We start from the raw sequence: 24,340 nt of genomic DNA, 5'->3' as shown, positions 1-24,340 counted from the left end.
TGATGGATTACAGGACTCGGCAGAGAGTGATGGATTACAGGAGACTGCAGAGAGTGATGGATTACAGGAGACTGCAGAGAGTGATGGATTACAGGGGGCTGCAGAGAGTGATGGATTACAGGAGAAAGCAGAGAGTGATGGATTACAGGAGACTGCAGAGAGTGATGGATTACAGGAGGCTGCAGAGAGTGATGGATTACGGGAGATTGAAGAGAGTGATGGACTACAGGAGACTGCAGAAAGTGATGCATTACAGGAGAAAGCAGAGAGTGATGGATTATAGGAGGATGGAGAGAATAATGGATTACAGGAGAATGCAGAGAGTGATGGATTATAGGAGGATGGAGAGACTGATGGATTACAGGAGAATGCAGAGAGTGATGGCTTACAGGAGGCTGCAGAGTGTCATGGATTACAGGATGCTACACAGAGTGATGGATTACAGGAGACTGCGGAGAGTGATGGACTACGCGAGACTGCAGAGAGTGATGAATTACAGGAGGCTGCAGAGACTGATAGATTACAGGAGAATGCAGAGAGTGATGGAGTACAGGAGACCACAGGGAGTGATAGACTACCTGAGGCTGCAGAGAGTGATGGATTATAGGAGGATGGAGGGAATGATGGATTACAGGAGACTGCAGCGAGTGTTGGATTACAGGAGTTTAAAGAGAGTGATGGACTACATTAGACTACAGAGAGTGATGGATTACAGGAGAAAGCAGAGAGTGATGGATTACAGGAGACTGCAGAGAGTGATGGATTACAGGAGGCTGCAGAGAGTGATGGATTACGGGAGATTGAAGAGAGTAATGGATTACAGGAGACTGCAGAGAGTGAAGGATTACAGGAGACTGCAGAGAGTGATGGACTACAGGAGACTGCAGAGAGTGATGGATTATAGGAGGATGGAGAGAATGATGGATTACAGGAGAATGCACAGAGTGATGGATTACAGGAGACTGCGGAGAGTGATGGACTACGCGAGACTGCAGAGAGTGATGGATTACAGGCGACAGCAGAGAATGATGGATTACAGGACTCGGCAGAGAGTGATGGATTACAGGAGGCTGCAGTGAGTGATGGATTACGAGAGATTGAAGAGAGTAATGGATTGCACAAGACTGCAGAGAGTGAAGGATTACAGTTGGCTGCAAAGAGTGATAGACTGCAGGAGACTGCAGAGAGCGATGGATTACCGAAGGCTGCCGAGAGAGATGGATTACAGGAGACTGCAGAGAGTGATGGACTGAAGGCAACTGCAGGGAGTGATGGATTACAGGACTCGGCAGAGAGTCATGGATTACAGGAGGCTGCAGTGAGTGATGGATTACGAGAGATTGAAGAGAGTAATGGATTGCACAAGACTGCAGAGAGTGAAGGATTACAGGAGACTGCAGAGAGTGATGGATTACAAGTGGCTGCAGAGAGTGATAGATTACAGGGGACTGCAGAGATTGATGGACTACAAGAGACTACAGAGAGTGATGGACAATGAGAGACTGCAGAGAGTGATAGATCACAGGAGACTGCGGAGAGTGATGGATTACAGGAGGCTGCAGAGAGTGATGGATTACAGGAGACTGCAGAGAGTGATGGATTACAGGAGATTGAAGAGAGTAATGGATTACAGGAGACTGCAGAGAGTGAAGGATTACAGGAGACTGCAGAGAGTGATGGACTACAGGAGACTGCAGAAAGTGATGCATTACAGGAGAAAGCAGAGAGTGATGGATTACAGGAGGCTGCAGAGAGTGATGGATTATAGGAGGATGGAGAGAATGATGGATTACAGGAGAATGCAGAGAGTGATGGATTACAGGAGGCTGCGGAGAGTGATGGACTACAGGAGACCGCAGAGAGTGATGGACTACGCGAGACTGCAGAGAGTGATGGATTACAGGTGTTACCTACCCCGTAACTGGGTTGCCAAACCAGCAGAAATGGATCACTCAGTTGGAGTCTGGAGTACTAGAACTAAGAAAGTTTTATTAAAGAAACAAGCAACACAGTAATCGAAAGGATAATAAATGCAACAGTTCAGCAATGATAGTCACACATGTGCACAGAATTAAGATAACAGCATCAATCAAGCTGTATCGTTGTCTAGGGGTAAATGACCAAATTTCAAAGTGACTCAAAGTTCAGTCCAGTTTAGCAGCTCAGTTCGCAGTAATCGTTGCCATGGCGATGGACAACGTGGGGGAAGAGAGAGATAGAACAGGAAGAACTGATCATTCAGACACTGCTTCACTCACAGACCGGCGATATGGCTCACAAGCAGCTTTTGGGCAGATCCTTGGTGATGTCACCTGAGGTCACCGACTGTGACCCCTCCTCCAGATGCAGTCGATCCTCTGCAGTGAACCTGGCACCCAGGCAAGGGCGGACACACACCGGGTTCCCGCTGATCGTACCTTTCCACCCTGTGCGTTGACCGGTACTTCTCACCACTCGTGAGAGGCGTACCGCTTCCAGGGTCTCGTTACCTTGGGTGGCGTGTGTGTGCTGCCTTAGCGAACCTGTCCCTTTTTATCCCCCTGCTGGGGTATCGCTTGTCCATCACTTCAAACAGTTCAGGGTTCAAAGGGGGAGGCGCTCCAGACAGCTCTCTCTCCCACGTCCCTTCATTACACATCTCCAGACGCTGCTCCATTGTTCCTTATCTCTCCTTCCCCTGAGGGCAGGTGGCAGACCAACTGCTGATGCCACTGATGCTAACCCAGGCCATCAAACATCTTAATTTTATGTGTATTCTCGTTACACAGGCGACAGCACAGAGTGATGGATTATAGGAGGCTGCAGAGAGTGATGGATTACGGGAGATTGAAGAGAGTAATGGATTACAGGAGACCACAGAGAGTGATAGACTACGTGAGACTGCAGAAAGTGATGGATTACAGCAGACAGCAGAGAGTGATGGATTACAGGAGGCTGCAGAGAGTGATGGATTACGGGAGATTGAAGAGAGTAATGGATTACAGGAGAATGCAGAGAGTGATGGATTACAGGAGACTGCAGAAAGTGATGCATTACAGGAGAAAGCAGAGAGTGATGGATTACAGGAGACTGCAGAGAGTGATGGACTACAGGAGACTGCAGAAAGTGATGCATTACAGGAGAAAGCAGAGAGTGATGGATCACAGGAGGCTGCAGAGAGTGATGGATTACAGGAGAAAGCAGAGAGTGATGGATTACAGGAGGCTGCAGAGAGTGATGGACTACAGGAGAAAGCAGAGAGTGAAGGATTATAGGAGGATGGAGAGAATGATGGGTTACAGGAGACTGCAGAAAGTGTTGGATTACAGGAGTTTAAAGAGAGTGATGGACTAAAGGAGACTGCAGAGAGTGATGGATTACAGGAGACTGCAGATAGCGATAGACTGCAGGAGACTGCAGAGAGCGATGGATTAACGGAGGCTGCCGAGAGAGATGGATTACAGGAGACTGCAGAGAGTGATGGACTAAAGGCAACTGCAGGGAGTGATGGATTACAGGACTCGGCAGAGAGTGATAGATTACAGGAGACTGCAGAGAGCGATGGATTACAGGAGGCTACCGAGAGAGATGGATTACAGGAGATTGCAGAGAGTGACGGACTAAAGGCAACTGCAGGGAGTGATGGATTACAGGACTCGGCAGAGAGTGATGGATTACAGGAAACTGCAGAGAGTGATGGATTACAGGAGACTGCAGAGAGTGATGGATTACAGGAGACTGCGGAGAGTGATGGATTATAGGAGGATGGAGGGAATGATGGATTACAGGAGAATGCAGAGAGTGATGGATTACATGAGGCTGCAGAGAGTAATGGAATATAGGAGGATGGAGGGAATGATGGATTACATGAGGCTGCAGAAAGTGATGGATTACAGGAGACCACAGAGAGTGATAGACTACGTGAGACTGCAGAAAGTGATGGATTACAGCAGACAGCAGAGAGTGATGGATTACAGGAGATTGAAGAGAGTAATGGATTACAGGAGAATGCAGAGAGTGATGGATTACAGGAGACTGCAGAGAGTGATGGACTACAGGAGACTGCAGAAAGTGATGGATTACAGGAGAAAGCAGAGAGTGATGGATTACAGGAGGCTGCAGAGAGTGATGGATTATAGGAGGATGGAGAGAGTGATGGATTACAGGAGGCTACAGAGAGTGATGGACTACAGGAGACTGCAGAGAGTGATGGACTAAAGGCAACTGCAGGGAGTGATGGATTACAGGACTCGGCAGAGAGTGATGGATTACAGGAGGCTGCAGAGAGTGATGGATTACAGGAGAGTGCAAAGAGTGATGGACTACAGGAGGCTGCAGAGAATGATGGATTACAGGAGAGAGCAGAGAATGATGGATTACAGGAGACTGCAGAGAGTGATGGCCTACAGAAGACTGCAGAGACTAATGGACTACAAGAGACTACAGAGAGTGATGGACAATGAGAGACTGCAGAGAGTGATAGATTACAGGAGACTGCGGAGAGTGATGGATTACAGGAGGCTGCAGAGAGTGATGGATTACAGGAGACTGCAGAGAGTGATGGATTACAGGAGGCTGAGGAGAGTGATGGACTACAGGAGAAAGCAGAGAGTGATGGATTACGTCAGACTGCAGAGTGTGATGGATTACAGGAGACTGCAGAGACTGATAGATTACAGGAGAATGCAGAGAGTGATGGAGTACAGGAGACCACAGAGAGTGATAGACTACGTGAGACTGCAGAAAGTGATGGATTACAGCAGACAGCAGAGAGTGATGGATTACAGGAGGCTGCAGAGAGTGATGGATTACAGGAGACTGCAGAGAGTAATGGACTACAAGAGACAACAGAGAGTGATGGACAATGAGAGACTGCAGAGAGTGATAGATTACAGGAGACTGCGGAGAGTGATGGACTACAGGAGACTGCAGAGAGTGATGCATTACAGGAGAAAGCAGAGAGTGATGGATTACAGGAGAAAGCAGAGAGTGATGGATTACAGGAGGCTGCAGAGAGTGATGGATTATAGGAGGATGGAGAGAATGATGGATTATAGGAGAATGCAGAGAGTGATGGATTACAGGAGGTTGCTGAGAGTGATGGCTTACAGGAGACTGCAGAGAGTGATGGATTACAGGAGAATGCAGAGGGTGATGGATTACAGGAGGCTGCTGAGAGTGATGGCTTACAGGAGGCTGCAGAGAGTGATGGATTACAGGAGGCTACAGAGAGTGATGGACTACAGACGACTGCAGAGAGTAATGGACTACAAGAGACTACAGAGAGTGATGGACAATGAGAGACTGCAGAGAGTGATAGATTACAGGAGACTGCAGAGAGTGATGAATTACAGGAGAAAGCAGAGAGTAATGGATTACAGGAAACTGCAGAGAGTGATGGATTACAGGTGGCTGCGGAGAGTGATGGACTACAGGAGACTGCAGAAAGTGATGGATTACAGGAGAAAGCAGAGAGTGATGCATTACAGGAGAAAGCAGAGAGTGATGGATTACAGGAAACTGCAGAGAGTGATGGATTACAGGTGGCTGCGGAGAGTGATGGACTACAGGAGACTGCAGAAAGTGATGGATTACAGGAGAAAGCAGAGAGTGATGCATTACAGGAGAAAGCAGAGAGTGATGGATTACAGGATGCTACAGAGAGTGATGGACTACAGACGACTGCAGAGAGTAATGGACTACAAGAGACTACAGAGAGTGATGTACAATGAGAGACTGCAGAGAGTGAGGGATTACAGGAAACTGCAGAGAGTGATGGATTACAGGAGGCTGCAGAGAGTGATGGATTACAGGAGATAACAGAGAGTGAATGACTACAGGAAGCTGCAGCGAGTGATGGATTACAGGTGGCTGCGGAGAGTGATGGTCTACCGGAGACTGCAGAGAGTGATAGATTACAGGAGACTGCGGAGAGTGATGGATTACAGCAGACAGCAGAGAGTGATGGATTACAGAGGGCTGCAGAGAGAGATGGTTTACAGGAGACTGCAGAGAGTGATGGATTACAGGAGGCTGCGGAGAGTGATGGACTACAGGAGAAAGCAGAGAGTGATGGATTACAGGAGAAAGCAGAGAGTGATGGATTACAGGAGACTGCAGAGAGTGATGGATTACAGGAGGCTGCAGAGAGTAATGGACTACAAGAGACTACAGAGAGTGATGTACAATGAGAGACTGCGGAGAGTGATGGATTACAGGAGGCTGCAGAGAGTGATGGATTACAGGAGACTGCAGAGAGTGATGGATTACAGGAGGCTGCGGAGAGTGATGGACTACAGGAGAAAGCAGAGAGTGATGGATTACGTCAGACTGCAGAGTGTGATGGATTACAGGAGACTGCAGAGACTGATAGATTACAGGAGAATGCAGAGAGTGATGGAGTACAGGAGACCACAGAGAGTGATAGACTACGTGAGACTGCAGAAAGTGATGGATTACAGCAGACAGCAGAGAGTGATGGATTACAGGAGGCTGCAGAGAGTGATGGATTACAGGAGGCTGCGGAGAGTGATGGACTACAGGAGAAAGCAGAGAGTGATGGATTACAGGAGGCTGCAGAAAGTGATGGATTACAGGAGGCTGCAGAGAGTGATGGATTACAGGAGACTGCAGAGAGTAATGGACTACAAGAGACAACAGAGAGTGATGGACAATGAGAGACTGCAGAGAGTGATAGATTACAGGAGACTGCGGAGAGTGATGGACTACAGGAGACTGCAGAGAGTGATGCATTACAGGAGAAAGCAGAGAGTGATGGATTACAGGAGAAAGCAGAGAGTGATGGATTACAGGAGGCTGCAGAGAGTGATGGATTACAGGAGAATGCAGAGAGTGATGGATTACAGGAGGCTGCTGAGAGTGATGGCTTACAGGAGGCTGCAGAGAGTGATGGATTACAGGAGGCTACAGAGAGTGATGGACTACAGACGACTGCAGAGAGTAATGGACTACAAGAGACTACAGAGAGTGATGGACAATGAGAGACTGCAGAGAGTGATAGATTACAGGAGACTGCAGAGAGTGATGAATTACAGGAGAAAGCAGAGAGTAATGGATTACAGGAAACTGCAGAGAGTGATGGATTACAGGTGGCTGCGGAGAGTGATGGACTACAGGAGACTGCAGAAAGTGATGGATTACAGGAGAAAGCAGAGAGTGATGCATTACAGGAGAAAGCAGAGAGTGATGGATTACAGGAAACTGCAGAGAGTGATGGATTACAGGTGGCTGCGGAGAGTGATGGACTACAGGAGACTGCAGAAAGTGATGGATTACAGGAGAAAGCAGAGAGTGATGCATTACAGGAGAAAGCAGAGAGTGATGGATTACAGGATGCTACAGAGAGTGATGGACTACAGACGACTGCAGAGAGTAATGGACTACAAGAGACTACAGAGAGTGATGTACAATGAGAGACTGCAGAGAGTGAGGGATTACAGGAAACTGCAGAGAGTGATGGATTACAGGAGGCTGCAGAGAGTGATGGATTACAGGAGATAACAGAGAGTGAATGACTACAGGAAGCTGCAGCGAGTGATGGATTACAGGTGGCTGCGGAGAGTGATGGTCTACCGGAGACTGCAGAGAGTGATAGATTACAGGAGACTGCGGAGAGTGATGGATTACAGCAGACAGCAGAGAGTGATGGATTACAGAGGGCTGCAGAGAGAGATGGTTTACAGGAGACTGCAGAGAGTGATGGATTACAGGAGGCTGCGGAGAGTGATGGACTACAGGAGAAAGCAGAGAGTGATGGATTACAGGAGAAAGCAGAGAGTGATGGATTACAGGAGACTGCAGAGAGTGATGGATTACAGGAGGCTGCAGAGAGTAATGGACTACAAGAGACAACAGAGAGTGATGGACAATGAGAGACTGCAGAGAGTGATGGATTACAGGAGACTGCAGAGAGTGATGGATGACAGGAGGCTGCAGAGAGTGAAGGATTACAGGAGACTGCGGAGAGTGATGGACTACAGGAGACTGCAGAAAGTGATGCATTACAGGAGAAAGCAGAGAGTGATGGATTACAGGAAAATGCAGAGAGTGATGGATTACAGGAGGCTGCAGAGAGTGATGGATTACAGGAGGCTGCAGAGAGTGATGCACCACAGGAGATAACAGAGAGTGAATGACTACAGGAAGCTGCAGAGAGTGATGGATTACAGGAGGCTACAGAGAGTGATGGACTACAGACGACTGCAGAGAGTAATGGACTACAAGAGACTACAGAGAGTGATGGACAATGAGAGTCTGCAGAGAGTGATAGATTACAGGAGACTGCAGAGAGTGATGAATTACAGGAGAAAGCAGAGAGTGATGGATTACAGGAAACTGCAGAGAGTGATGGATTACAGGAGGCTGCAGAGAGTGATGGATTACAGGAGGCTGCAGAGAGTGATGCACCACAGGAGATAACAGAGAGTGAATGACTACAGGAAGCTGCAGAGAGTGATGGATTACAGGTGGCTGCAGAGAGTGATGGTCTACCGGAGACTGCAGAGAGTGATGGACTACAGGAGACTGGAGAGAGTGATGGATTACAGGAGAATGCAGCGTGGTCTGGAGTTACACATGGGAGGAGCACATTGTGGCAGTAGAGGAACTGTTTAAACGGCTGTCTGAAGCCAACCTGACAGTGAACCTCGCAAAAAGTAAGTTCGGCCATGCAGAAGTCACTTATCTGGGATTTGTGGTAGGACAGGGGCAGCTGGCACCGATGCAGGCTAAGCTGCGGGCTATCTCGGAAGTCCCCACTCCGACAGACAAGAGAGCCCTGAGAAGGTTCTTGGGGATGGTGGGATACTATAGGAAGTTTTGCAAAACCTTTGCGGATATTATCCTCCCTCTTAATAAGCTCTTGCCAAAGAATGCGAAGTTTGTGTGGAATGACCTTTGTCAACTAGCCTTCGAGAGTCTGAAGGCAATTCTGTGTCACCATCCTGTGCTGAATGCGCCTGACTTTTCAAAACCCTTCTCTCTAGCAACAGATGCTAGCGACGAAGCGGCAGGGTCGGTGCTGTTGCAGACAGGCAAAGAGGGGTTTGATCACCCAGAAGCTTACTTTTCTAAGAAAATTAATATCCATCAGAGAAATTATTCCACTGTGGAGAAGGAATTACTGGCAATCATACTGGCATTACAACATTTTGAGGTTTATATTTGTCCGGCACGGAAACCACTGGTAATTTACACTGATCACAACCCATTAGTGTTTTTGGCCACTATGAGGGATAAAAACAAAAGATTGCTAAGTTGGAGCCTGGTCTTACAGGAATTTGATATCAAAATAAAACATATAAAAGGAACGGAAAATGTGATTGCTGACTGTCTGTCAAGCTGTTGAAAACTTAAAGTTCTCTGTATTAGCCGAATAGCTGATGACCCTGTTAATTAGTGTGTATCTAATAATGTATTCATGCCCATAATTTTTACCCCGGTAAAAATCCTTTGAAGGATAGGGGTGTGACGACAAACCAAGTTATCAGAAGATTGATTCTGATGAGAGAGATAAGAGAGACAAATGGAGAAACGTTCAAAATGTTAATGAGAGAGGAGAGAGATAACGAAAAGAGACACAATTCTGAGTATTGACAGACCAGTGGCTTTGAACCTGAACTGTTTGAAGTTTGATGGACAGGCGATACCCCAGCAGGGGGATAAAAAGAACAGGTTCGCTAAGGTACGACACACGTCGAGATCACGAGATAATGAGAACCTGGAAGAGCGGTGTGCCCCCACAAGTTGGTGTGAGCTTGGAGGTCTGGTCGCGGAAACCGACCATAGACACACAGGGTGAAAAGGTACAATTGGTGGGAACCTGGTGTGTGTGTCCGCCCTTGCCTGGGTGCCGGGTTCAACACGGAAGAACGGTCATATCCGGAACGGAGTGGTCACAGTCGGCGACCACAGAAGACATAAAAAAGGTTCCGCCCAAAAGCCAACTGCGAAGAACATCAAAGGTCTGCTGAATCAGATTTGCATATCTCTCTCTCTCTCTCTCCATCAGCACAACAGCGATTACTGCGAACTGTACTAAGTTGAACTGAACTCAGTGTCACTTGAGACTGATCATTTTACCCCTACATTGCGATAGAGCTTGATTGATCCTATTACCCTAGTTCTGTGTACATGTGTGTTTATTCATTGCTAACCTGTTGCATTTATATCCTTACGATTAGAGTACTGTGTTATTTATTTCTTTAATAAAACTTTATTAGTTTCTGTTAAACCAGACTCCAACTAAGTGGTCCATTTCTGCTGGTTTGGCAACCCAGTTACGGGGTACGTAACAACAGAGAGTAATGGATTACAGGAGACTGCAGAGAGTGATGGACTACAGGAGACTGGAGAAAGTGATACATTACAGGAGAAAGCAGAGAGTGATGGATTACAGGAGGCTGCAGAGAGTGATGGATTACGGGATATTGAAGAGAGTAATGGATTACAGGAGACTGCAGAGAGTGATGGACTACAGGAGACTGGAGAAAGTGATACATTACAGGAGAAAGCAGAGAGTGATGGATTACAGGAGGCTGCAGAGAGTGATGGATTACGGGATATTGAAGAGAGTAATGGATTACAGGAGACTGCAGAGAGTGAAGGATTACAGGAGACTGCAGAAAGTGATGCATTACAGGAGAAAGCAGAGAGTGATGGATTACAGCAGGCTGCAGAGAGTGATGGATTATAGGAGGATGGAGAGAATGATGGATTACAGGAGACTGCAGAGAGTGATGGATTACAGGAGGCTGCAGTGAGTGATGGATTACACGAGTGCCGGGCGCAACATCAGGACCTGCTTATGGCCTTTGTTGACCTCTCCAAAGCACTTGTTACTGTGCAAAGAGAGCTCCTATGGCATGTCCTCCTCAGCTTTGGCTGTCCCAATAAATTTGTTAACATCCTCCACCAGTTCCACAATGAGATGACTGCTTGGGTAACCATTGCAGGACAAGAGTCCGAGCCTTTCTTTGTACACACAGGGGTGAGGCAGGGGTGTGAGCTAGCACCAGTGCTCTTTTAACATCTTCCTCTTGTGTGTTACTAAGCATCTCCACAACGATATTGAAGACGGCAGCGGTGTGGCAGTGAATGTCAGATTAGATGGCAACCTCTGACATCAGGAGGCTTCACACAACCACCAAACTCCATAGAGAGTGAGTCCTAGAGCTGCAGTATACAGATTACTGGGCTCTTGTGGCCCATACTCCAGAGGATCTTCAGACTGCTGTGGCAAGAAGGCGCTGACTGTCAATACCACCAAGACAGAAGTGGTTTGCCAGTGGAGTACCAGTGTCCCACCCACTCTACCTGCCTTCACTGTTGGTGATGAAAAGCTGTCAGTAGTGCCACCTTTCAAATATCTGGGGAGCATTCTCTCTGAGGATAGTGGCATTGATAACGACATCCAGAGCCGCATTAAACAGGCATCAGCTGCCTTTGGGAGACTTCAGCGTAGAGTTTTTCAGAATAGGAGCCTTCGTCCCTCCACAAAAGTTGCCGTATACCAAGCAGTCTGTGTCACCACCCTCCTTTATAGCTGTGAAGCTTGGGTAACCTACAGCCATCACATCAAGTCCTTGGAGCGCTTCCACAAAAGCTGCCTCCAGCGCATCCTGGGAATTACCTGGCATGAGCGGGTGCCTCACATTGAAATACTTGTAAAGACCAACTGTAGAAGTATTGAGGCCATGATCACCCAGCATCAGCTACAGTGGCTGGGGCACGTGATAAGGATGCCCCCATGTCGGCTACCCCGCAGAGTGTTAAGACGGCCAGCTACATCATGGTCGATGCTCAGCTGGAAAGCCGAAGAAACGCTATAAGGATCAGATGAAGAGTGCTTTAAGGAAGTGCAAGATCAGACCCAAGGACCTGGAGGATGTTCCTGCTGACCGTGCCACTTGGCGACAGCTGTGTAGGGACGGGGATCGTATTCTGGAAATGGGAAGAACAATCAGAAGACAGCAGAAGAGAGCTAGGAGAAATACAGCCATGGTTGCCATCACTGGTCCATGTGGGGACCAATGACATGGGTAGGAAGAGTGAGTAGGTCCTGAAACATGAGTTCAGGGAGTTAGGCGCCAAGTTAAAGGACAGGACCTCCAGGATAGCAATCTCAGGATTGCTACCAGTGCCACGTGCAGACGGGTTTAGAAATAGTAACATAGCGCTGATCAACACGTGGCTGAAGACATGGTGCAGGAGGGAGGGCTTCAGATTTATAGATAATTGGGCAGTTTTCCAGGGAAGGTGGGACCTGTTCCGGTGGGACGGTTTACATCTGAACTGGAGGGGGACAAATATTCTTGCAGGTAGGTTTGCTAGAGAGGCTCCAGTGGATTTAAACTAGATACAGGGGGGGGGGGAGATCCAGAGTGTAGGAACAGATGAAGGGGAGAAGGAAGAAAAAGAAAATAGCAAAATTGTTTGCACCGTTAGTGATAAGCAGAGAATAAGAGGTGGAAAATTTCTTAAGTGCATTTATTTTAATGCTAGGAGCATTATAAGAAAGGTGGATGAGCTTAAAGCATGGATTGATACCTGGAAGTATGATGTTGTAGCTATTAGTGAAACATGGTTACAGAAGGGGTGTGATTGGCAACTAAATATTCCTGGATTTAATTGCTTCAGGTGTGATAGAACCGGGGGGACAAGAGGGGGAGGTGTTGCATTGCTTGTCAGAGAAAATATTACAGTGGTGCTCTGGCAGGATAGATTAGAGGGCTCATCCAGGGAGGCTACTTGGGTGAAATAGAGGAATGGGAAAGGTGTAGTAACACTTATGGGGGTGTATTATAGACCACCAAATGGGGAGCGAAATTTGGAGAAGCAAATTTGTAAGGAGATAGCAGATATTTGCAGTCAGCACAAGGTTATGATTGTGGGAGATTCTAATTTTCCACAAGTGGACTACGAAGCCCATTCTGTAAAAGGGCTGGATGGTTTGGAGTTTGTAAAATGTGTGCAGGATAGTTTTTTGCAGCAGTACATAGAGGTACCAACTAGAGAAGAGGCAGTGTTGGATCTCCTGTTAGGGAATGAGATAGGTCAGGTGACAGAAGGATGTGTCAGGGAGCACTTCGGGTCCAGTGATCACAATGCTATTAGTTTCAATATAATTATGGAGAAGGATAGGTCTGGACCCAGGATAGAGATTTTTGATTGGAGAAAGGCTAACATTGAGGAGATACGAAAGGATTTAGAAGGAGTGGATTGGGACAATTTGTTTTATGTGAAGAATATAATAGAGAAATGGAGATCATTTAAAGGTGAAATTTTGAGGGTACAGAATCTTTATGTTCCTGTTAGGTTGAAAGGAAAGGTTAAAAGTTTGAGAGAGCCATTGTTATCAAGGGATATTGGAAACTTGGTTTGAAAAAAGAGAGATATCTACAATAAATATAGGCAGCATGGAGTAAATGAGGTGCTCGAGGAATATAATGAATGTAAAAAGAATCTTAAGAAAGAAATTAGAAAAGCTAAAAGAAGATACAAGGTTGCTTTGGCAAGTAAGGTGAAAATAAATCCAAAGGGTTTCTACAGTTATATTAATAGCAAAAGGATAGTGAGGGATAAAATTGGTCCCTTCAAGAATCAGAGTGGACAGCTATGTGTGGAGCCAAAAGAGATGGGGGAGATTTTGAACCATTTCTTTTCTACGGTATTCACGAAGGAGAAGGATATTGAATTGTGTAAGGTAAGGGAAACAGGTACAGAAGTTATGGATGCTATGATGATTAAAGAAGAGGAAGTACTGGTGCTTTTAAGGAATATAAAAGTGGATAAGTTTCCCAGTCCTGACAGGATATTCCCTAGGACCTTGAGGGAAGTTAGTGTACAAATAGTAGGGGCTCTGACAGAAATATTTCAAATGTCAGCAGAGATGGCGATGATGCCAGAGGATTGGCGTATTGCTCATGTTGTTCCATTGTTTAAAAAGGGTTCTAAGAGTAAACCTAGCAATGATTGGCCTGTGAGTTTGACGTCAGTGATGGGTAAATTGATGGAAAGTATTCTTAGTTATGGTATATATACTTATCTGGATAGACAGGGTCTGATTAGGAACAGTCAACATGGATTTGTGCGTGGAAGGTCATGTTTGACAAATCTTATTGAATTTTTTGATGAGGTTACTAGGAAAGTTGACGAGGGTAAAGCGATGGATGTTGTCTACATGGACTTCAGTAAGGCCTTTGACAAGGTTCCACACGGAAGGTTAGTCATGAAGGTTCAGTTGTTAGGCATTAATATTGGAGTAGTAAAATGGATTCAGCAGTGGCTGGATGGGAGACACCAGAGAGTAGTGGTGGATAACTGTTTGCCAGATTGGAGGCCGGTGACTAGTGGTGTGCCTCAGGGATCTGTACTGGGTCCAATGTTGTTTGTCATATACATTAATGATCTGGATGATGGGGTGGTAAATTGGATTAGTAAGTATACAGATGATTCTAAAATAGGTGGGATTATGGATAATGAAGTAGGTTTCCAAAGCTTGCAGAGAGATTTAGACCATTTAGAAGAGTGGGCTGAAAGATGGCAGATGGAGTTTAATGCTGATAAATGTGAGGTGCTACATTTTGGTAGGACGAATCAAAATAGGACATACATGGTAAATGGTAGGGCATTGAAGAATGCAGTAGAACAGAGGAATCTAGGAATAATGCTGCATAGTTCCCTGAAGGTGGAATCTCATGTGGATAGGGTGGTGAAGAAAACTTTTGGTATGCTGGTCTTTATCAATCACAGCATTGAGTATAGGAGTTGGGATGTAATGTTGAAATTGTACAAGGCATTGGTAAGGCCAAATTTGGAGTATTGTGTGCAGTTCTGGTCACCGAATTATAGGAAAGATGTCAACAAAATAGAGAGACTACAGAGAAGATTTACTAGAATGTTACCTGGGTTTCATCTCCTAAGTTACAGAGAAAGGTTGAACAAGTTGGGTCTTTATTCTTTGGAACGTAGAAGGTTGAGGGGGGACTTGATAGAGGTATTTAAAATTATGAGGGAGGGAGATAGAGTTGACATGGATAGGCTTTTTCCATTGAGAGTGGGGGAGATTCAAACAAGATTACATGAGTTGAGAGTTAAAGGGCAAAAGTTTAGGGGTAGCATGAGGGAGAACTTCTTTCCTCAGAGAGTGGTGGCTGTGTGGAACAAGCTTCCAGCAGAAGTGGTTGAGGCAGGTTCGATGTTGTCGTTTAAAATTAAATTGGATAGCTATATGGACAGGAAAGGAATGGAGGGTTTTGGGCTGAGTGCAGGTCAGTGGGACTAAGAGTTCTGCACGGACTAGAAGGGCTGAGATGGCCTGTTTCCATGCTGTAATGGTTATATGGTTATTATAACTGTTGATTTAGAAATCTGAAGTCCTCCATCCTACGCAATCCCTTTGACCATGTATTTATCCTATCAACTGCTTCCTTCACTAACTTGTTTTCCTGTTATGCCACTTACAGTGAAGTATGTCCTTGTACACCATGGTCCTTCAGTTCCTGACACTCACAGAGCTCTACCATTTACTGTGAAAGTCCTACTCTGGTCTGATTTCTCAAAGTACAACACCTCATATCAAACTCCATTTGCCATTCTTTGGCCCATAGACTCAGCCGATCAAGATCCCATAGCAAGTCTTGATAATCTCTTCACTGTCTATGATACCACCTATTTCAGTGTCCTCTACAGACTTACTAACCATGAAATGGCAAACAAGAATGTCCAAGGTTACTCATTGTATTGGAGGGATAGGAAGGTAGACATAGGCGTGGCTCTGCTGGTAAAGAATGGCATCAAATCAGTAGTAAGATGTGACATAGGATCGGAAGATGTTGAATCCTTGTGGGTTGAGTTAAGAAACTCCAAGGGTAAAAGGACCCTGATGGCAGTTACATACAGGCCTCCCAACAGAAGCTGGGATGTGGACCACAAATTGCAACAAGATGAAGGGCAATGTTATGATAGTCATGAGAGATTTTAACCTGCAAGTCGATTGGGAAAATCAAATTGTAAAAAGATCTCAAGAGAGTGAGTTTGTTGAATGCCCAAGAGATAGCTTTTTGGAGTAGTTTGTCATTGAGCCTAATAGGGGGATAACGTACTACTGGATTGGGTGTTATGTAATGAACTGGTGGCAATTAGAGAGCTTAAGGTAAAAGAACTCATAGGATCCAGTGATCACAATATCATTGAGTTCAACTTGAAAGGTGAGGGGAGTAATGAATTAAAAGTATTGTATATGAATGCACGGAGTATAAGAAATAAAGTGGATGAGCTTGAGGCACAGCTGGAAATTGGTAAGTATGATGTTGTGGGAATAACAGAGACACGGCTTCAAGTGGACCAGGGCTGGGAAATGAATATTCAAGGGTATACGTCCTATCGAAAGGACAGACTGATGGGCAGAGGGGGAGGGGTGGCTCTGTTGGTGAGGAATGATATTCAGTCCCTTGCGATGGGGGACATAGAATCAGGAGACGTAGAGTCAGTATGGATAGAACTGAGAAATTCTAAGGGTAGAAAGACCCTAATGGGAGTCATCTGTAGGCCCCCAAACAGTAGTCTGGATGTAGGGTGTAAGCTGAATCAGGAGTTAAAATTGGCATGTAGCAAAGGTAATGCTACAGTTGTACGGGGGACTTCAACATGCAGGTAGACTGGAGGAATCAGGTTGGTACTGGACCCCAAGAAAGGGAGTTTGTGGAGTCCCTCCGAGATGGATTCTTAGAACAGCTTGTACTGGAACCTACCAGGGAGAAGGCAATTCTGGATTTAGTGTTGTGCAATGAACTGGATTTGATGAGGGACCTCGAGGTAAAGAAGCCATTAGGAGGTAGTGACCAAAATATGATAAGTTTTAACCTACAAATTGAGAGGGAGAAGGGAAAATCAGAAGTGTCAGTATCACAGTTGAACAAAGGGAACTATGGAGCTATGAGGGAGGAGCTGGCCAAAGTTCAATGGAAAAATACCCTAGCAGGGATGACAGTGGAACAGCAATGGCAAGTGTTCCTGGGAATAATGCGGAAGGTGCAGGATCAGTTCATTCCAAAGAAGAAGGAAGATCCGAAGGGGAGTAAGGGGAAGCCGTGGCTGACAAGGGAAGTAAAGGACAGTATAAGGATAAACGAGAAGAAGTATAACATAGCAAAGATCAGTGGGAAGCCGGAGGACTGAAAAACTTTTAAGGAGCACAGAAGATAACTAAAAAGGTAATACGTGGAGAAAAAATGAGGTACGAAGGTAAACTAGCCAAGAATATAAAGGAGGATAGTAAAATCTTCTTTAGGTATGTGAAAAGGAATAAAATAGTTAAGTCCAAAATTGGGCCCTTGAAGACAGAAACGGGTGAATTTATTATGCGGAACAAGGAAATGGCAGACGAGTTGAACAGGTACTTTGGATCTGTCTTCACTAGGGAAGACACAAACAATCTCCCAGATATAATAGTGGCCAAAGTACCTAGGGTAATGGATGAACTGAAGGAAATTTATATTCGGCAAGAAATGGTGTTGGATAGACTGTTGGGTCTGAAGGCTGATAAGTCCCCAGGACCTGATGGTCTGCATCCCAGGGTACTTAAGGAGGTGGCTTTAGAAATTGTGGATGCATTGGTAATCATTTTCCAAGGTTCTATAGATTCATGATCAGTTCCTGTGGATTAGAGGGTGGCTAATGTTGTCCCACTTTTCAAGAAGGGAGGAAGAGAGAAAACAGGGAACTATAGACCCGTTAGCCTGACGTCAGTGGTGGGAAAGATGCTGGAGTCAATTATAAAAGATGAAATTATGACACATCTGGATAACAGTAACAGGATCGGTCTGAGTCAACATGGATTTACGAAGAGGAAATCGTGCTTGACTAATCTTCTGGAATTTTTTGAGAATGTAACTATGAAAATGGACAAGGGAGAGCCAGTGGATGTAGTTTACCTGGACTTTCAGAAGGCCTTTGATAAGGTCCCACATAGGAAATTAGTGGGCAAAATTAGGGCACATGGTATTGGGGACAGAGAACTGACATGGGTTGAAAATTGGCTGGCTGACAGAAAACAAAGAGTAGCGATTAATGGGTCCCTTTTGGAATGGCAGGCGGTGACCAATGGGGTACCACAGGGTTCAGTGCTGGGACCGCAGCTGTTTACAATATACATTAATGATTTAGATGAAGGGATTAAAAGTAACAGTAGCAAATTTGCAGATGACACAAAGCTGGGTGGCAGTGTGAAATGTGAGGAGGATGTTATGAGAATGCAGGGTAACTTGGACAGGCTGGGTGAGTGGGCAGATGCATGGCAGATGCAGTTTTATGTGGATAAATGTGAGGTTATCCACTTTGGTGGTAAGAATGGGAAGGCAGATTATTATCTAAATGGAGTCAAGTTAGGAAAAGGGGAAGCACAGCAAGATCTAGGTGTTCTTGTACGTCAGTCACTGAAAGCAAGCATGCAAGTACAGCAGGCAGTGAAGAAAGCTAATGGCATGCTGGCCTTCATAACAAGGGGAATTGAGTATAAGAGCAAAGAGGTCCTTCTGCAGCTGTACAGGGTCCTGGTGAGACCACACCTGGAGTACTGTGTGCAGTTTTGGTCTCCAAATTTGAGGAAGGACATTCTTGCTATTGAGGGAGTACAGCGTAGGTTCACAAGGTTAATTCCCAGGATGGAGGGACTGTCATATGTTGAAAGATTGGAGTGACTGGGCTTGTATACACTGGAATTTAAAGGTAGAGAGGGGATCTTATTGAAACATATAAGATTATTAAAGGATTGGACATGCTGGCGGCAGGAAGCATGTTCCCGCTGATGGGTGAGTCCAGAACCAGAGGCCACAGTTTAAGAATAAGGGGTAGGCCATTTAGAACAGATTTGAGGAAAAACTTTTTCACCCAGAGAGTGGAGGATATATGGAATGCTCTGCCCCAGAAGGCAATGGTGGCCAATTCTCTGGATGTTTTCAAGAAAGAGATGGATAGAGCTCTTAAGGATAGCGGAATCAAAGGTTATGGGGATAAGGCAGGAACTGGATACTGATTGTGGATGATCAGCCATGATCATAGTGAATGGCAGTGCTGGCTCGAAGGCTGATTGGTAGGAGGGAGTGAGTGGGAATAAAAAGATCCTTTTCTGGTTGGCTGCCAGTGACTAGTGGTGTTCCGCTGGGATCGGTGTTGGGACCACTTCTTTTTATGTTGTATGTAAATGATTTAGATGATGAAATAGATGGCTTTGTTTCAAAGTTTGCAGCTGATACGAAGATTGGTGGAGGGGCAGGTAGTGATGAGGAAACAGGTAGGATGTAGGACTTAGACAGATTAGGAGAATGGGCAAGAGAGTGGCAGATTAAATATGATGTTGGAAAATGCATGCTCATGCACTTAGTAGTAGAAATAAATATGCAGACTATTTTCTAAGCAGGAAGAAACTCTAAAAATCTGAGATGTAAAGGAACTTGGGAGCCCTTGTGCAGAACACCCAAAAGGTTAACTTGCAGGTTGAGTCGGTGATGAGGAAGGCAAATGCAATGTTAGCATTCATTTCAAGAGGACTAGGATACAAGAGCAGGGATGTGATGCTGAGATTTTATAAGGCACTGGTGAGGCCTCACCTTTAGTATTGTGAATAATTTGGGTTCCTCATCTTAGAAGAGATGTGCTGGCATTGGAGAGGGTCCAGAGGTTCGCAAGGATGATTCCAGAAATGAAAGCGTTATCATACGAAGAACGTTTGATGGCTCTAGGTCTGTACTCACTGGAATTTAGAAGGATTTGGGGGTTCTCATTGAAACCTTTCGAACGTTGAAAGGCCTAGACAGAGTAGATGTGGAAAGGATGTTTCCCATGGTGGGAGGGTCTAGGACAAGAGGGCACAGCCTCAGGATAGAGTGGCATCCATTCAAAACAGAGATGTGGAGAACTTTCTTAAGCCAGAGGGTAGTGAAATTGTGTGGAATTTTTTGCCATATGCAGCTGTGGAGGCCAGGTTGTTGGGTGTATTTAAGGCAGAGATTGATAGGTTCTTGATTGGACATGGCATCAAAGGTTATGGGAAGAAGGATCAGCCATAGTTGAATGACAGAGCAGACTCGATGGGCCAAATGGCCTAATTCTGCTTCTACGTCTTATGGTCTTATGGTCTAAGAAAAGGCCCAGCACCAACCCTGCGGCAGATTGCCAGTGACAGGCCTCCAATCTGGCAAACAACCTTCCACAATCATCCTATTGTCAAGCCTGTTATGTGTACTTTCAGCTAGCTGTCCGTGATTCTCATGTGATCTAACCTTCCAGAGTAGCCTATTGTCAAATCTCATAGAATTTTTTGAGGATGTAACTAGTAGAGTGGATAGGGGAGAACCAGTGGATGTGGTATATTTGGATTTTCAAAAGGCTTTTGACAAGGTCCCACACAGGAGATTAGTGTGTAAACTTAAAGCACACGGTATTGGGGGTAAGGTATTGGTGTGGGTGGAGAATTGGTTGGCATACAGGAAGCAAAGAGTGGGAATAAGCGGGACCTTTTCAGAATGGCAGGCAGTGACTAGTGGGGTACCGCAAGGCTCAGTGCTGGGACCCCAGTTGTTTACAATATATATTAATGACTTGGATGAGGGAATTAAATGCAGCATCTCCAAGTTTGCGGATGACACGAAGCTGGGTGGCAGTGTTAGCTGTGAGGAGGATGCTAAGAGGATGCAGGGTGACTTGGATAGGTTGGGTGAGTGGGCAAACTCATGGCAGATGCAATTTAATGTGGATAAATGTGAAGTTATCCACTTTGGTGGCAAAAATAGGAAAACAGATTATTATCTGAATGGTGGCCGATTAGGAAAAGGGGAGATGCAACGAGACCTGGGTGTCATTATACACCAGTCATTGAAAGTGGGCATGCAGGTACAGCAGGCGGTGAAAAAGGCGAATGGTATGCTGGCATTTATAACGAGAGGATTCGAGTACAGGAGCAGGGAGGTACTACTGCAGTTGTACAAGGCCTTGGTGAGACCACACCTGGAGTATTGTGTGCAGTTTTGGTCCCCTAATCTGAGGAAAGACATCCCTACCATAGAGGGAGTACAAAGAAGGTTCACCAGATTGATTCCTGGGATGGCAGGACTTTCATATGAAGAAAGACTGGATGAACTGGGCTTGTACTCGTTGGAATTTAGAAGATTGAGGGGGGATCTGATTGAAACGTATAAGATCCTAAAGGGATTGGACAGGCTAGATGCAGGAAGATTGTTCCCGATGTTGGGGAAGTTCAGAACGAGGGGCCACAGTTTGAGGAAGAGGGGAAGCCTTTTAGGACTGAGATTAGGAAAAACTTCTTCACACAGAGAGTGGTGAACCTGTGGAATTCTCTGCCACAGGAAACAGTTGAGGCCAGTTCATTGGCTATATTTAAGAGGGAGTTAGATATGGCCCTTGTGGCTACGGGGGTCAGGGGGTATGGAGGGAAGGCTGGGGTGGGGTTCTGAGTTGGATGATCAGCCATGATCATAATAAATGGTGGTGCAGGCTCGAAGGGCCGAATGGCCTACTCCTGCACCTATTTTCTATGTTTCTATGTTTCTATGTTTCTATGTTTCAGTTCATATGGACTACATTTACTGCCCTGCCCTCATCAACTTGCCTGGTTACATTTTCAAAAATCTGATTCAAATTCATGATACAGAAGGAACACTAGAAAACTGGATCCCTCTCCCACCAACTCCACCATCACACACCCTGACCTCCCAATGCAAAAATACATTTAGGAAAACAGAAAATTTCAAAACTGGGGTTGATGCATTTTTGTAGGCAGTAATATTCAAAGTTAGGACAGTGAGGCAGAAGTTGACTTTCAGAGTAGCTTTGAGTTAATTGGATGGTAGATCAGCTCACAACACTGATTGGCTTGTCCTGCTCATTTATTCAGACGCATGCAGACATCCAGCTCCTGGTGGGATGATGATCTTGAAGGATTTGCTAGGAAAGCAAGCCCCATCTTGGCCTCTGGTGAATTAACCCTAATCCCTCACTGGTTCCCTTTCCTCTTGTTTAGTGGTAGGGCTCTGTAAAGAATCAGTGACCTCACAGAGTAAATATACAGTGGCAGTAGTCTTGATTTCATCATACTCGAAACTGTGAGGACAGAGTTAGCTAAAGTGGACTGGTAAAATCGATCAAAGGGTAAAATAGTAGATCAACATTGGCAGACATTTAAAGAGATATTTCACAAATCTCAGCAAAGGCTTATTCCACTGAAGGGTATGCTATCCATAAATAGCTAATGAAATTCCCAGGATTCTGGAGAATAGGTTTGTTCAATTTAGATTATTCCAGAGAGTTTGCGGGTGCGTCTCTGTGAAGTAATAAAGAAAGAGGTCTCCAAAATGCTTTGGAGTTTTACATAACTACCTTACTTTATTTTAAGCACTAGTAGAGTCTGCGTTATAACGGAGTGGTGCACAACATTAAGGAGGAATTAATATAGGATCATTAATTCCAAGATAGTTCTAAGCAGTCGTTCTTCAACTAGTAAAATCTATAAACAAGAATCTTCACCATCAGACCACACCACCTTCCTGCAACTGTCTTCAGGCAGAAGGTACAGGAGCCTGCAATCCAACATCACCAATTTCAAGTACAGCTACTTACCTCCAGCCGTTCAGCTCTTGAACCAACCTGCACAACCCTGAGCACTAACTCACTATACCAACACTATGATCTCTTTGCACTGCTCTGGATTTTGTTCTGTCTGTGTTCTTGTGGTGTAAAAAGGTTGTGTATTATTTATGTTTAACTTGTATATTTTTTCTTGTGATGCTGTGCTCCTGATGCTATGCACCCATGATACTGCTGCAGCTAGGTTTTTCTTTACATCTATGCATATATCTACATGCAGAGACCACCTGCTTATTAATGCAAAGAGCTAAACAGCCAATCATGTGGCAGCAACTCAAGGCAGACATGATCAAGAGGTTCGATTGTTATTCAGACCAAACATCAGAATGGAAAAGAAATGTTATCTAATTGACCTTGACCACGGAATGATTGTCGGTGCCAGATGGGGTGGTTTGAAAATCTGCTGATCTCCTAGGATTTTCATGCACATCAGTCTCTAGAGTTTACAGGGAATGTGTGAAAAACAAAAACATCCAGTGAACAGCAGGTCTGTGGACAAAAAAGTATTAATGAGAGATGTCAGAGGAGAATAGCCAGACTGGTTCAACCTGACAGGAAGGCAAATGTAACTCAAATAAGTACATGTTATGGCAGTCATCCAGAAGAGCATCTCTGAATGCACAACATGTCAAACCTTGAAATGGATGGGCTACAGCAGCAGAAAACCACAGACATACACTCAGGGACCACTTTATTAGGTATAGCAAGTACTTAGTAAACTGTCAACTGAGTGTACATGCTCAGTATAGTAAACTCAGATTTGATTTTAGTCGTCTGCTTCTCCAGATGTTTTGCAAGATACTTCTAACAATGATTTCAAAATATCCACAAAACTTCATTTATTCGCAATGAGTAATATGCTTCATTTATTCACAATGAGTAATATACTTCACATCTATCAATCTAGTGAAGAAAACTTGAAGTGGAATGTTTCTTACTCACCATTTCTTGCCGTACTGTGCTGTGCACAATGATCAGCATAGTAATCCATCAAAAACGTAAAGAAGTGTGATAGCTGGGGGGAAAAGGGCAGAGACTGGATGAGTAAGTCACTGATATCTGCAGGAACATCTGCAATACAGCTTCAATTTCAATTCAGCATCGCTTCATAAAACTGGAAGAATTCAACTGGTCGAGCAGTGGGTTGGAGGAATGGTCTGCAGTCTCTTGTGTCTTCTTGATAAAACTAATACTTGGCACTGGCCAGAGTCCGAGAGGCTCAGAACTGTTATGCAACAAAATGAGAAGGTGGAAGCTGGTAACCTCACATTTAATAAGTAACTGGATGGTCATTTGAATTGCCAAATCATAGAAGGCCATGGACCAACTGTTTTTTTGAATAAGACTAATACAGAATGTCAGCATGGGCTTGATAGACCAATGGGCTGTTTCTGTGCTGTGAACTTGATAGACCAATGGGCTGTTTCTGTGCTGTGAACTTGTTAGACCAATGGGCTGATTCTGTGCTGTGAACTTGATTGACCAATGGGCTATTTCTGTGCTGTGAACTTGATAGAACAATGGGCTGATTCTGTGCTGTTGACTTGATAGACCAATGGGCTGTTTCTGTGCTGCGAACTTCATGGACCAATGGGCTGATGCTGTGCTGTGAACTTGATAGACCAATGGACTGTTTCTGTGCTGTGAACTTCATGGTCCAATGGGCTGATGCTGTGCTATT

General features: G+C 45.1%; 1 protein-coding gene across 1 annotated transcript in view; it reads right to left on the bottom strand.

Annotated features, from left to right (window-relative positions):
- The window catches only part of ppef1 (protein phosphatase, EF-hand calcium binding domain 1), a 151,671-nt gene extending 128,021 nt beyond the window's left edge, over nt 1-23,650 (bottom strand). The window contains exon 1 of the mRNA XM_063052536.1: nt 23,602-23,650. Within this exon, the coding sequence (XP_062908606.1) occupies nt 23,602-23,650 (49 nt within the window). The remainder of the gene's footprint in view (nt 1-23,601) is intronic.
- Between the last annotated feature and the right edge of the window lie 690 nt (nt 23,651-24,340).

This window comes from Mobula hypostoma, chromosome 6, assembly GCF_963921235.1.
Source record: "Mobula hypostoma chromosome 6, sMobHyp1.1, whole genome shotgun sequence".
Classification (NCBI taxonomy): domain Eukaryota; kingdom Metazoa; phylum Chordata; class Chondrichthyes; order Myliobatiformes; family Myliobatidae; genus Mobula; species Mobula hypostoma.
Note: the sequence above shows the minus strand (reverse complement) of the source record. Positions and strands in the feature narration are given on the sequence as shown.